Source organism: Oryctolagus cuniculus, chromosome 20 (assembly GCF_964237555.1).
Source record: "Oryctolagus cuniculus chromosome 20, mOryCun1.1, whole genome shotgun sequence".
Taxonomy (NCBI): domain Eukaryota; kingdom Metazoa; phylum Chordata; class Mammalia; order Lagomorpha; family Leporidae; genus Oryctolagus; species Oryctolagus cuniculus.
In genome coordinates this window covers 48,680,519-48,695,678 of record NC_091451.1, presented here as the reverse complement: position 1 = coordinate 48,695,678, position 15,160 = coordinate 48,680,519, and the positions used below count along the sequence as shown (strand labels likewise).

The 15,160-nt window shown below is 47.1% G+C and overlaps 1 gene segment (V, D, J or C); it reads left to right on the top strand.

Annotated features, from left to right (window-relative positions):
* Positions 1–3,641: 3,641 nt before the first annotated feature.
* LOC103346896 (immunoglobulin heavy variable 3-23-like) overlaps positions 3,642–15,160 on the top strand; it is a 504,788-nt gene continuing 493,269 nt past the window's right edge. Inside the window, 1 exon segment of the V gene segment in view lies at positions 3,642–3,757. Within this exon segment, the coding sequence occupies positions 3,712–3,757 (46 nt within the window).

Sequence of the window (15,160 nt, the reverse complement as noted above, 5' to 3'; positions counted from 1 at the left end):
TGCACTGGACATCAGCAGTGAAGGTCATAACTGAATGGAAAGTGTTGGGTGTGCACTTCCAGCTGATCTGGTTCTGCTCCAGTGTCATGGGACCCCCTGCACCTGCTGTGGTTGAGGGAGAGCAGAAAGTGGGACACACAGTGGCTGTGCACTCTGGGGCTGGAGTCCACATCACAGGGAGCTGTGTCTGTGGCTCCAGCATGATGCCCAGTGTCCTGAGGCTGAATCACAGCTGCAGGAAAAGCCAGTCCCAGAGACCATGTGTCCAGTGTCCCTGCTCTTCACTCCATGTCTGTACTGACTGGTGTCATCAATCCATTTGCAGTCTTAGATCAGTTTTAGAGAGGGAGACACCCAGGCTGCATATCACAGTGCTCGATGGAGCCCATTTACACATTTCCCACACTTGTACTGACAATGCACCCTGGAAGACAGGAGATGATGGATCTGTTATGAGGCCCCATCTCCTAGGTGGGAGCACTGATGCAGTTCCATGCTCCTGGGTTCCAGCTGCCAAGCCTTGAGTGCACTGCCTTCATTAATCATCTCCATAAAACATTGGCAAACACAACACCAGTATTCAGAGATCTGAATCTTCATGATTGCCCATTGTTCATCCTTTTATCCCACGCAGGTAGCATCACATATTATGTGTCTTCCTGGCCTGGATGGTTAGCAGAGTGTACTTTTGCTGACATATTATCCTAGGCACATTATTCTCCAGGATCATGCAAGTTGTCCAAAATTACAGAATTTCTTACTCTGTACTGCTTATAAACTTCCTTTTTTACAGTCATAGTGGACAGGGAGACAGAGAGACAGAGAGGAAGGTCTTCTTTTGCCGTTGGTTCACCCTCCAATGGCCGCCGCGGCTGGCATGCTGTGGCGGTTGCACAACGCTGATCAAAAGGCAGGAGCCAGATGCTTCTCCTGGTCTCCCATGGGCTGCAGGGCCCAAGCACTTAGGACAAACTCCACTGCACTCCCGGGCCACAACAGAGAGCTGGTCTGGAAGAGTGGCAACCGGGACAGAATCCAGCGCCCGTCAGGGAGTAGAACCCAGTGTGCCAGCACCGCAAGGTGGAAGATTAGCCTATTGAGCCGCGGTGCCAGCTTAAACTTCATTTTAAAATGTAACTTTGTCCATTTCTTTCATTTTCCATTCTTGCTTTCATGAGATGTCACTGGATCATATGTGTGAACTCTTTTGAATGACGGTGCTTTAAATGAACAAGGAACTGAAGAGGTGTTTGCCACAGTGACTGCAGATCCCGTGGACACCTCCCTGGGATTTCATATTCATTGTACCATGCAATGGTGCTTGAACATCATGTAATAATTCTATTTCTAGTTTTTGATGCTTTTCCATAACGGTTTTACTAATTAACCTGACACAGACTTGTACCAGGGTTATCATCTCTCTCTACCTCCATAAAACATGTCAGCTCTAGTATGTCTGGTAATAGCCATTCTAACAGGAGCGATGGGATGTCTCATTGTGCTTCTAACATGGACATACATGATGGTCCCAAATTGATAGCATTTTATATGTCTGTCTATATATCTTCTTTTAATAATTTATAGAAATGATATAAATTTTAAAATTTATCATTTTATTTGAGACCTTGTCTTTATGTATTTGTCCAAAACCACAGAGAGACTGAGACTGACAGTGATCTTCTAATTCCTGGGTCACTTCCCCGATGGCTACAAGCTTCAGCTGGATGAGGCAACAGCCTGGTGCTTGGAATTCTGTCCATGTGTCGCATGGGAGTACTTGGAACCTCACCTAAGGCCTCCCAGGGTGTGCTTAGCAGGAATCTGAAACTGGAACCAAACTAGGACACAGCACTAAGCACCCTGACACGGGAGGCAGGAATCCCACAGGCTCACTCCAGTGCTGCTCCTGTCACCACCTTATCATCACTGCATGTACACAATTGATTTCTTCCCTTGGGATTCAGTTGTCTGTGTTCATTCAACATTAGCAAACAGGCTCCTAATCATATGTATAATTAATCTTCAATGTATTTTAAGTATCTATTTATTTTATTTTAAAGACAGTGTTATAGCAACAGAGGAAGAGACAACAGATGGAGGGAGAATTCCTTCCATTTGTTCACTTCCTGAATGGCTGCCAAAGGCTGGGGATGGCTGAGCCTAAAGTCAGGAGCCTGAAACTTCCTCTAGTTTCCCACAGGGCTGGAATGGGACAAACATGGTAGACAGTGATCACCATTGCACTTCCTCCCTCTGTCAGTTCAACTTGTGGACTGCATATATAACTAATATCACTTACTATGTGTCCACATGTACTTGCATTATTTCTTTTAGTTTGTATGCTCCAGGGAGACCCACATTTCCTAATGACAGAATAACCTCCTTCTTAATACTGAATAATATTCCATGTCCAAATGGGAAAGAATGCATTCACTGTTTTATGCACACTTGCTTTGTTTGAGACTGAACTATTGTGAACAAAGCTGCAACCTGACACAGGACTGGGGGTAAATTGTGACACAGTGACTTCTACCCAGTGCTTAACCTCAACTCAGAGTCATGATTACTAGACACAGGGAAGAGGGGGGAACAGGGGACGGCTGATACCAGGACACAAAGCACCACTCACAGGAAGGAATAATTCTGCCCACACCACAGTGGGCTGACTCAGTTCACCACAACACACGACAGGTTCCACAAATAACTAGAACTGAGGTCTCCAGGCTGCCCAACTCAGAGTGATTGAAAGGAGGTGGAAATGTGCATGACACTGAGTTCATCTGTGCCCATTTCTACCATGCACATTCCAGTAGCACACTACACCCCACTACCATGTACAGTGTTCTGTGTTCAGGAACAGTTTTAAACAGTTTAAACAGTTTTTAAACTTTAAGGCAATGGATGAATAAGAAAACAAAACATAGTTAACCTTAAAAAATGCACTTGCAGTCCTTCATCTGTTTAAAAGCGGGTGACAGGCATTAGGAGAAAATTGGCTAAGTCCCCACTAGGGACACCCGAGTTCCCATCACAGAACTGACTGAGTCCAGCCTCACGGCTTCCCACACTTTTCCCTCATAATGCATCATGGGAAACTGTAGATGACACTACAAGCAAAGGAGCCCCTACCAACGATGTTGGAATTACAGACACAGTTTCTTGCTTCAGGGTTCAGAAAGACTAACTCCTAGGGGTCATAGGCATTTGGGATGTCTGGGGCTGTCAACACAAAGGCAGAAATCACCCATTGTCACCTTTTCTGTCCATCTCTACATTTCTGTATCTCTCACCCCTTCTCTCTCTATCACTGTCCCAATGTCTTTCATATAGATGATAAGGAACTAGTGGTTACTTAAATGAATGAGTGACATGATATTGCTAACACTGGATATGAGGGTAAACACATATTAAAATGAAACAAGGTCATTGCCTTCAACTTTTTAAAATTATGATAACAAAAAAATTCATATGATCTGAATCATATTATAGCCATCACCGTACACCCTCAGGTCACCTAATTCTCCCCCGGGCCCTGTCCTGTCTGAGGCGTCTGGCCCCATGCCTGATATATAGGGGCAGCACATGCAAATAGGGCCTCCCTCTGCCCATGAAAACCAGCCCAGCCCTCACCCTGCAGCTCTGGCACAGGAACTCCAGCCCCAGGACTCCCAGGTGTCCACTCAGTGATCGCACTCAACACAGACGCTCACCATGGAGACTGGGCTGCGCTGGCTTCTCCTGGTCGCTGTGCTCAAAGGTGATGATGGAGAATGCGGGGCACTGAGTCTGGGAGAGGACGTGAGTGAGAGACACAGAGAATGTGACAGTGTGCTGACCAGGACGTCTGTGTTTGCAGGTTCCAGTGTCAGGAGCAGCTGGAGGAGTCCGGGGGAGGCCTGGTCACGCCTGGAGGAACCCTGACACTCTCCTGCACAGTCTCTGGATTCTCCATCAGTAGCTACAGAATGGGCTGGGTCCGCCAGGCTCCAGGGAAGGGGCTCGAATAGATAAGATACATTAGTTATGGTGGTAGCGCATACTACGCGAGCTGGGCGAAAGGCCGATTCACCATCTCCAAAACCTCGAGCACGATGGATCTGAAAATGAACAGTCTGACAGCCTTGGACACGGCCACCTATTTCTGTGCCAGAGACACAGTGAGGGGCCCTCACACTGAGCCAAGACACAAACCTCCCTGCAGGGGCGCGCGGCTCCACCAGGGGGCGCACGAGACGCACTGAGCCCAGATTCTGGTCCTGCACAGGCGCAGAGGGAGATGAAGCCCTGGTTTAAGTCAGGGATTTGGGGTTTCCTCTCCTGTAACAGTTTTGAGGGAAGAATTCTACTTTTTGATTCTGTCCCTCCCAACTTCAATGACGGGGAGAAAGTCTGATGTAAAAAGAAGAAGTCCTAAATGAACAATTTGGTTCATGGACAGCAACTGTGCTCACCAGGGTCAGAGATGTGGGAATTTTGAGGACACTATTGAGTCTCTTCCAACCTGACTCACGACAGCACCCTCAGGGCACTGAAAGCTTTGGACAGTTTCAGTTTTCCCTGTATCACCAGGGACAGCTGAGACAGGGCCGTTGATCTGTTAAACAGCAACTATTCCACTCAGCCCTCTCCTGCCACAACCAGCAAGTGTGCACCGAACCAACATTTGACTTTACGTGTGGGTGATCCACACTCACTTTCTGCAGACTTTAACCCGACCTGCATTTCCCCTTTAATCCTGGAACAGTCTGTTTTCCCTGTGTGAACCTCACAGCACTCAGGAATGTACTTGCAGCTCAGCTGTGTCTCAGGCTGAGCTTCTGCAGGCACCTGGGAAGCCTACAGGGACTTCCTCATCCTCTAGGTCCTGGGACCCTCCTGGGGGTCTCACTGCCAGAACTCCGAGGGGAAATTCCCTGGACATCAGAAGTCAAGGTCATAACTGAATGGAAAGTGTTGGGTGTGCACTTACAGCTGATATGGCTCTACTCCAGTGTTGTGGGACCCCATGTACCTGTTGTGGTTGAGGGAGAGCAGAAAGTGGGACACACAGTGGCTGTGCACTCTGGGGCTGGAGTCCACATCACAGGGAGCTGTGTCTGTGGCTCCAGCATGACACCCAGTGTCCTGAGGCTGGATCACAGCTGCAGGAAGAGCCAGTCTTAGACCATTTGTCCAGAGTCCCTGCTCTTCACTCCATGTCATGCTGACTGGAGTTATCGCTCCACTTTAGTCTTTCATCTATTTAGAGAGGGAGACATCCATGCTGCATATCACAGTGCTGGATGGAGCCCATTTACACATTTCCAATACTTGTACTGACAATGCACCCTGGAAGACATTAGATGATGGATGTGTTAGGAGGCCCCATCTCCTAGGTGGGAACACTGATGCAGTTCCATGCTCCTGGGTTCCAGCTGCCAAGCCTTGAGTGCACTGCCTTCATTTATCATCTCCATAAAACATTGGCAAACACAACTCCAGTATTCAGAGATCTGAATCTTCATGATTTCCCATTTTGCCCATTTCATTATCATAAATGTTTAATAAATAATATTTAATATAAAATATTAAGTACAACGATATGTGTTGAATAAATGAATGTATACTGAACGGAATAATGAAGTCAGACTTATTGACATGTTTATCACAAAACCCACGTTTTTCCTGGTAGAATATCTTTTGTCTAATGTCTTGGAATTCTGCAGACACTGTATTCCCTTCACTGTTGTCACCATCCTGCACAGTAGATCCCTCAGTGTGTGGATCCTGCGGGACTGAAACTCTGACCTTGCTCCATCGTCTCCTCTGTTCCTCCCAAGCACAGACGTTGGTCTTCACCATTGAATTTCTGGCTTGTTAGTTCATCCTTTTTATCCCATGTACATAGCATCACATATTATTTGTCTTCTTGGCCTGGATATTTTAGCAGAGTGTACTTACCCTGACATATTATCCTTGGATATTATTCCCCAGGATCATCCATGTTATCCAATATGCCAGAATTTCTTCCTCTTTACTGCCATATAAACTTCCTGTTAAAATATAACTCTGTGCATTTCTCCCATTATCCATTCCTTCTTCAACGCTAATTTCACTGGATTATATGTGTGACCTCTTGAGAATGACGCTGCTTTAATTGAACATGGGACTGCAGAGCTGTTTGCCATAGTGACTGTGGATCCTGTGGTCTCCTCCCTGGGATTTCATATTCCTTCTACCAGTAATGGTGTTGGAGGATCCTGTGATAATTCTATTTCTCAGCTTCTGATGTTTTCCATGAAAGCTTTCCTAATTTACCTGACTCCAGCCTTTACCTGGTTATCTTCTCTCTCTTCCTGCACAACATGTGTCAGCTCTGGTATGTCTGATAATACAAAGTCTAACAAAGGGATGGGATATCTCATTGTTTCTCCAACATGTACGTGCATGATGATCCCAGATTTAAAGCATTCTTGTACGTTTGCCTTTACATATTTTCTTTAAAAAATTACAGATATACTTTTACCTCTTTTAAAACTTGCATTTGTCCAAAAAGAAAAAGAGACAGAGACTGACAACAGTGATCTTCTGAATCCTGGAGCACTTCCCAGATGCCCATAAAAGCTGGCATTTGGTAAGACCATAGCCAGGTGCATGGAATTCAGTCCAGGTCTCACACATGGGATTAACTCAGACTTCTCCTACTGCTTCCCAGAGTGCACATTTGAGGAGTCTGAAATTGCAACCTAAACTGGGACATAAACCTAAGCATCCTGATGTGGGAGGCAGGAATCCCAAGGCTAACTTCAATGCTGCTCCTGTCACCCACGTTGTCAGTCACTGCATTTGAACAATTGATTGCTTCCCCTGTGATTCAGTTCCATGAGTTCATTCAACATTTGGATCTAGGCTCCTAACCATATATATAGTTATCTTTCATTTATTTTAAAAATCTATCTATTTGATTTGAAAGGCAGTGCTATGGCAAGAGAGGAAGAGACCAACAGAGAGAGAGAGAAGCTTCCATCCACTGGTGGGTTTCGTTCCTGAATGGCTGCAAAGGCTGGGCAAGGGCAAGACTGTAGCCAGGAGCCTGGAACTTCCTCCAGTTTCCCACGAGGCTTGAAGGGGACACACACTTGAGTCATCGTTGACAGAGTTCCCTGGTCCATGAGCAGGGAGCTGGATTTGAAGTGCAGCAAGCAGGGTCTGAACCCATGCTGCTGAGTGATGCTGCATAGGGATGGCAGCTTAACCTGTGGGGCCAAATGTTGGACAACCCATGTGTGATCTGAAAATGCTTTCTCCCCATCTGTGGTTGTCTTTGGTTCTTCGATCACTCCCTTTGTTACACAGGAGCTCTGAAGTTGGGTCCATTATCTTTTGCCTATTTTTGCTTGGTTGCCTGTACATTGGAGATTATCAAAATACCATTGCCCAAACCAATGTCAGCTTGCTTTTGTCCCGTGTTTTCTTCTAGAACTGTACTGTGTCAGGTCTTGCCTGTAAGGCATTCCTCAAGTTCACTCTGTTCTAATCTAGTGTGAGATGACCACATAACTGAATTATTTTCAGGTGCATTCAAGTGTCCCCAACCCCAGGCAACGACAGGAAACCCATCCCCATCCTGTGCTTTTGTCACCGTGCATTCTCAGAACTCACATTCTCAGAACGTGTTCCTTATTTCTAGGTTCTGTTCTGTCCCAGGGCTCTGGGTGTCTATGTTATCCCAGCACCAGGCTTGATTTCAGTTCAGATGTGATGACGCCTCCTGCTTTGCTATTTTTCCTCAAGACCATTCAGCCATCATGAACCCTGTTTTTTCATGATAATTCTTGAAATTTCTTCCTGGTCCTGTGAAGAATGTCAGGCTGTTTCACAGGAAATGCATTGAATCTGCAAATCACATTGTAGCTTGGCTATTTTAACAAGGTCATTCCCTCAAATCCATGACTACATCATTCCAATTTACAGGTAATCTTCAGATTCCATTTCACTTTTTAAATTATTATATATTATGGAAGTAAGAAGCAAGAGCCCTATGTTACACCTTACATGAAAATCCACGCAAGATAGATTAAAGATTTAATCTATGACCATACACCATCCAGTTATTAGAGAACATTTAGGAAAACCTGCAAGACACTGGCACAGGAATAGAATTTTTGGAAAAGACCTGAGACATAGGTAGTCAAAGACAAAATTAATAAATGGGATTATATCAAATTGAGAAGTCTCTGTATGGCAAAAGAAACACCCAGGTAATTGAGAGGTATCTGAGAGAATGTGCAAAATATTTGAAGCTATGCCACTGATAGGGATTAATAACCAGAATCTACAAAGAGATTAAGAAATCCCAATCAACAAAAACAACTGAGTTAAGAGATGGGCCAATAACTCAAACATTTTTCAAAAGAGGAAGTCCAAATGGCCAACAGACACATGAAAAAATGTTCCGGATCACTAGCCATCAGGGCAAAGCCATCCATCATGCAGTACCCCATAGGGAGGTGTATGGAGCAAAAAGGTTTCTTGAGCTCACAGCTGTAGAGGCTGGAAGTCCAGGATCAGACAGTGAGAATGTTGTGTCATCAGGCATCCTAATATTGTGAACACGGATGGGAGGGACCCCATCCCCACACAGGATGTCAGACGAGACCAGGGCTGACTCTAGCAGCACTGTGCTCTGTGCAGAAGCTGGGGACCCAGGAGATCTACTGTGATCTCCTCCATAGCAGATTCCCCAGAAGTGAACAATCTATTTCTGTAAACATCCAGACCGTGCATCCCCTGCCAGTGCTATCACGTTGGGGCCATGCTCAGCACTGAAGCTGTGAGGACAAACCACACCCACCCCCACAGACTGCTCCCAGCATTCCGTGTGGCCCTGATAGGTGCACTGGAGACCACAGCTTCCTCCATGAGGCCCTGACATTGAATCCACTCATGGCGTGGAGTCATCACTGGATGCACTCCCCAGAGACGATGTCATTCCACGTCTCCCAGGCACCTGTGCTAGTTTTACTCAGTGGTGGTCAGCGTGGGGTTTGCCAGGGACAAGGACACCTGATCAGACCTCCTGACTCAATGCTCTCCTGCAGGCACTGGGGCCCCAGCTGTGTGGACCTTCCCCCTGTCATTACCTTCCTGCACAGCAGAGCCCAACCCTCCACCAGGTCCTCTCCCTCCTGCTGCTGGACCCTGTCCCCGACTGTCATTTTCCCATGTGTCATGCTTCTCCTCCCCAGTCCTCAGCTTTGGGGGTAGAGCCATCCCCTGAAGATGCAGACTTCTGTGTCTTGGGGGATCAGTGCTGGCACAGTGTCTGGGGTGGACTCTGCTCACTAACATTTTCTACAGGATCCCACCAGGACATTGGTCATGATAGTTTCCTCCTGCAGGTGAATCACTTTCCTACTCAGTGGACACAGAGGAGCAGGGTCTGGGGCATTGAGGCTGAGGATGCTGTTCCTGCAGAACCGTGAGCAGAGCCAGCACTGCTTGGTGTGCATGTGTGGTCGCTCCAACTGAGCAGCTGAAGGCTGTATGTTAGGTGGAACTTACCCTCCATACTTGATGCACAGAGCCTCCCATCATGCATGTGGGGACCTCACCACCCAGTGATCCCATTGAGAGGGGCTCTAGGGAGGGGACAAGGCCATGAGGGTTGCTGCCTGCATTGAAGGGAATACAACTCTTAGAAAGATCCTTCAGGCCGGCGCCGCGGCTCACTAGGCCTATCCTCCGCCTGCTGCGCCGGCACTCCGGGTTCTAGTCCCAGTTATGGCACCGGATTCTGTCCAGGTTGCTCCTCTTCCAGTCCAGCTCTCTGCTGTGGCCCGGGAAGGCAGTGGATGATGGCCCAAGTGCTTGGGCCCTGCACCCTCATGGGAGACCAGGAAGAAGCACCTGGCTTCCGGCTTCGAATTGGCACAGCGCGCCAGCCATGGCCCACCAGTAGAGGCAGCCATTTGGGGGATAAACCAATGGAAGGAAGACCTTTCTCTCTGTCTCTCTCTCTCTAACTCTGCCTGTCCAAAAAAAAAAAAGACCCTTCAATAACTTAACTTTTAAATTTGAGTTATCACACATGAATCAGAAAGGAGAACAAGAGAAAGAGAGATGTTCCGACACTGTGCTTTCCCAAATGTTGCTGTGGCCAGGTCTGCTTCCCAGCCTAGCCTGGTCTCAGGTCAACAATCAGGCGCATCCACTAGAGTGACAGCAACCAAAAATCCTCCCATAAACTTCTGGGTCCTGGGGCTGCAGGAGCAGGAATCTGGTACTGGGACCCAGAGCCACATATGAGACCCTGGCACTTCCCTGGGGGATGTGCGCATCTTAAACAGTGCAACTTTCAATTTATTATTTCCATGAAATGTGATGACACAGTTAAGACTAAGGTACTGCATATTTGTGCAAAATATCATTTTCTTACTCTGCTTTACTCTCAGTTTCATTCTTTTAAGATTTTCAGATATTTTAGTTAAAAACTAAGAAAAACGCATTCACTTGGGCCCCACAGAACCCGAAAACTCAGGGCCACCGACTTCTGCCACAAAACCTGCATGTTGCACAGGGCTGAACTGGATGAATCTCTTGTGAAGGAGCCCAAAGGGTTTCAGGCCTTAAAGTGACGGGAGGAGGTGGGCCGGGGCTGGGTGACACAGGGGCAGTGGGCAGCACCGTGGGATGTGATATTTGCTCTTGGCAAAGTTGTGATGAGGAGTGAGAGAGGCACAGCTGAGTCTCACTCACCACAGGCACACTTTCAACATGTGCGGCTGCCTCTGTATCTATCACAGCTCAACAGCATTGCCCATGGAAGCAAAATTGCCCAGCAAAGAAATGTGAAGAGCAGACAGACAGACACTGGCACGTGGAACACCACACTCAGATGCACTTGCGTGGAACCTGGTCCCCTGTGCATCTCTCTGCCAAAAATAGAATCCAGCAAAAGTGCTCCTTGTTCTGCTGCTGGCAGGGAGTTCTGCAGACCTCACCAGGAAGCCCCTGTGAGTGCTGAGTGTGGACTGGGGCAGAGCTGAGTCCTGTGGTGAGGGGCACGGATCAAGGTGCTGGGGACTCCTCTTACCACACTGGAGTGGGGACACATCCACACTGTACTGATGATTTCTCCTGTAATGTTGACCTGGGCCAAGAGCTAAGGGAACCCATGAAAACATGTTGTAGGTCCATTCACATAAAAGGACCAAGACAGGGTTCAGTGTGCAATGAGAGCACACAATTCATCACTCATCCCATAAGTGTGCACTGACAGACTGCCCTGGGACACTCTCATCAGTCTGGGAACAGTCTTGTCTGAGGCGTCTGACCCCATGCCTGCTATATAGGGGCAGCACATGCAAATAGGGCCTCCCTCTGCCCATGAAAACCTGCCCAGCCCTCACCCTGCAGCTCTGGCACAGGAGCTCCAGCCCCAGGACTCCCAGGTGTCCACTCAGTGATCACACTCAACACAGACGCTCACCATGGAGACTGGGCTGCGCTGGCTTCTCCTGGTCGCTGTGCTCAAAGGTAATGATGGAGAACGTGGGGAACTGAGTCTGGGAGAGGACATGAGTGAGAGACACAGAGAGTGTGAGTGACAGTGTCCTGACCAGGATGTCTGTGTTTGCAGGTTCCAGTGTCAGGAACAGCTGGAGGAATCCTGGGCAGGCCAAGTCCTGCCTGGGGATCCCTGACACTCACATGCACAGTCTCTGGATTCTCCCTCAGTAGCTATGCAATGATCTGGGTCCGCCAGGCTCCAGGGGAGGGGCTGGAATACATCGGAATCATTTATACTGGTGGTAGCGCATACTACGCGAGCTGGGTGAATGGCCGATTCACCATCTCCAGAACCTCGACCACGGTGGATCTGAAAATGACCGGTCTGACAGCCTCGGACACGGCCACCTATTTCTGTGTCAGAGACACAGTGAGGGGCCTCAGGCTGAGCCCAGACACAAACCTCCCTACAGGGACGCGCGGCTCCACCAGGGAGCGCACAAGACTCACTGAGCGCAGATTCTGGTCCTGCACAGGCGCAGAGGGAGATGAAGCCCTGGTTTCCTGCAGGGATGGGGTTTCCTCTCCTGTAACAGTTTTGAGGGAAGAATTCTTCTTTTATGATTCTGTCCCTGCTACTGAATTCCTGACATACAGAAGTTTGATGTGACAGGAGAAGTCCTATATGAAGCAATTCAGGTTCAGTGCTTTCCAGGATCAGAGATGTGGGTCTATCTGGGTACAACGTGAGTGTTGTCCACTCTGGGTCAGGACAACGCTCTCAGGGCACTGCCGATTTTAGGACAATTTTAGTTTTCCCTTTCGACCAGGACAGCTGAGGCAGGGTTCTTGGTCTTTATAAATCAGCTATTTAAGTATCTGTAGCCTGTCAAAAGGAGCAAGTGTGCTGAACTGAACCAACCTTTGACGCTACATGTGGGTGATCCACACTCACTTTCGATAGACTTTATGCTCGATTTCTATTTCCCTTTAACATGAACAGTCTGTGGTCCCTGTGTGAACGTCACAGCACTCAGGAATATACTTGCCACTCAGCTGTGTCTCAGGCTGGGCTTCTGCAGGCACCTGGGAAGCCTACAGGGACTTCCTCATCCTCTAGGTCCTGGGACCCTCCTGGGGGGCTCCCTGCCTGAACTCAGGAGGGAAGTGCACTGGACATCAGCAGTCAAGGTCAGAACTGAATGGAAAGTGTTGGGTGTGCACTTCCAGCTGATCTGGTCCTGCTCCAATGTTGGGGACCCCATGCACCTGCTGTGGATCAGGGAGAGCAGAAAGTGGGACACACAGTGGCTGTGCACTCTGGGGCTGGAGTCCACATCACAGGGAGCTGTGTCTGTGGATCCAGTATGATGACCAGTGTCCTGAGGCTCAACCACAGCTGCAGGAAGAGCCAGTCCCAGCGACCATGTGTCCAGAGTCCTTGCTCTTCACCCAGTAGCTATGCTGATGTCATCAATAACCCATTGTAGTTTTTCTTCAATTTTAGAGTAGTAGAGACACCCAGGCTTCATATCAAATTGCTGCACTGAATCTATTTACAAAATTTCCCACACTTGTAATGAATAATATACCTGGAAGACAGTAGATGATGGATCTTTTATGAGGCCCCATCTCCAAGGTGGGAACACTGATGCAGTTCCATGTTCCTGGGTTCCAGCTGCCAAGCCTTGAGTGCACTGCCTTTATTTATCATCTCCATAAAACATTGGCAAACACAACACCAGTATTCAGAGATCTGAATCTTCATATTTGGACATTTTTCTCTTTTGATTTTCATAAATGTTTGATAAATAATATTTGATTATGGACATAAGAGGTACAATGATATCTGTTGAAAAAATGAATGTGTATTAATGGAATTATGAAGTCATTCTTATTGACATGCTCATCACAATCCCACTTGTTTCCAGGTATAGTATCATTTTTCTCCTGCTTGGAATTCTGTGGACACAATATTCTCTTAACTGCTGTCACCATGCTATACAGATCATTCAAAGTGTGGATCTGTCAGACTGAAACTCTGACCTTGCTCCAGCGTCTCCTCTGTTCCTCCCTCACTCAGACTTTGGTCTTCACCATTGTATCCTGCCTCTGTGAGTTCATCCTTTTTATCCCACGTAACTAGCATCACGTATTATTTGTCTTCTTGTAAGGATGGTGAGCAGAGTATACTTATCCTGACCTATTATCCTTGGACATTATTCTCCAGGATGATCCAAGTTGTCCAAAATACAAAATTCCCTCCACTTTACTGCCATATAAACTTCTTGTTAAAATACAACGTTGTCCATTTCCTCAATTATTGATTTCCGTATTCAATGAAAATTTCATTGGATTATTGTGTGAACTCTTGTGAATGACCCTGCATTAACTCAACGTGGAACTGCAGAGGTGTTTTCCACAGTGACCGCAGATCAGTGGACCCCTCCCTGGGATTTCATATTCCTTCTAATAGGCAATGCTGTTTGAAGATCTTGTGATAATTCTATTTCCCAGTTTTTCATGCTTTTCCATAATGTTTTTTCCTATTTACCTGGCTCCAGCCTTGGACCAAGGTTGACATCTCTCTCTCTCCACCTTCATGAGGCTTGTAGGTCTGATATCTCTGATAATACTCATTCTAACAGGAGGAATGGCATGTCTCACTGTGCTTCTAACATGGAAATGCATGATGTTTGCCATACATATGCACTTTGAAAATTTGAAGATACTATTTCATTTATTTTAAAATTTGTATTTACATATCTTCCATAAACAAAAAGAGACTGAGACTAACAGGGATCTTCTAACTCCTGGGTCACTTCCCCGATGGCTACAAAAGCTTCAGCTGGGTGAGGCAACAGCCTGGTGCTTGGAATTCTGTCCAGGGCTCCATGGGGGAGTACTTGGAACATCACCCACGGCTTCACAGAGGGGCTTAGGCAGGAATCTGACACTGGAACCAAACAAGGACACAGCACTAAGCATCCTGACACAGGAGGCAGGAATCCCACAGGCTAACTCCAGTGCTGCTCCTGTCACCACCTTATCATCACTGCATTTAAACAACTGATTTCTTCCCTTGGGATTCAGTTGCTTGAGATCATTCAACATTAGGAAACAGGATCCTAATCATATGTATAACTAATCTTTCAATGTTTAAAAAAACCTATATTTTATTTGCAAGTCAGTGTTATAGCAAGAGAGGAAGAGACCAACAGATGGAGAGAGAATCTTCCATCCACTGGTTCACTTCCTATATGGCAGCAAAGGTGAGGTTGGGCAAGCCTAATGCCAAGAGCCTGGAACTTTCTCCAGTTTCCCACATGGCTTGAAGGGGACACACACTTGAGTCATCGTTGACAGAGTTCCCAGGTCTGGATCCCAGCAGGGAGCTGGATTTGAAGTAGAGCAAGCAGAATTTGAACCCATGCTCCTGAGTGATGCATGCCACAAGTCGGCCCCCTCGGCTATGATCTGAAAATACTTTCTCCCCATCGGTGATCATATCCTTGTTCTTCAATCTTTCTCTTTGTTACTCAGAATATGTAGTTGGATCCATTATTCGTTGTCTGTGTATCTTGGTTGCCTATACTTTGGAGATTATCAAACTATCATTGCCCAAACCAATGGGAACTTGCTTTTGTCCTGTGTTTTCCTCTAGAACTTT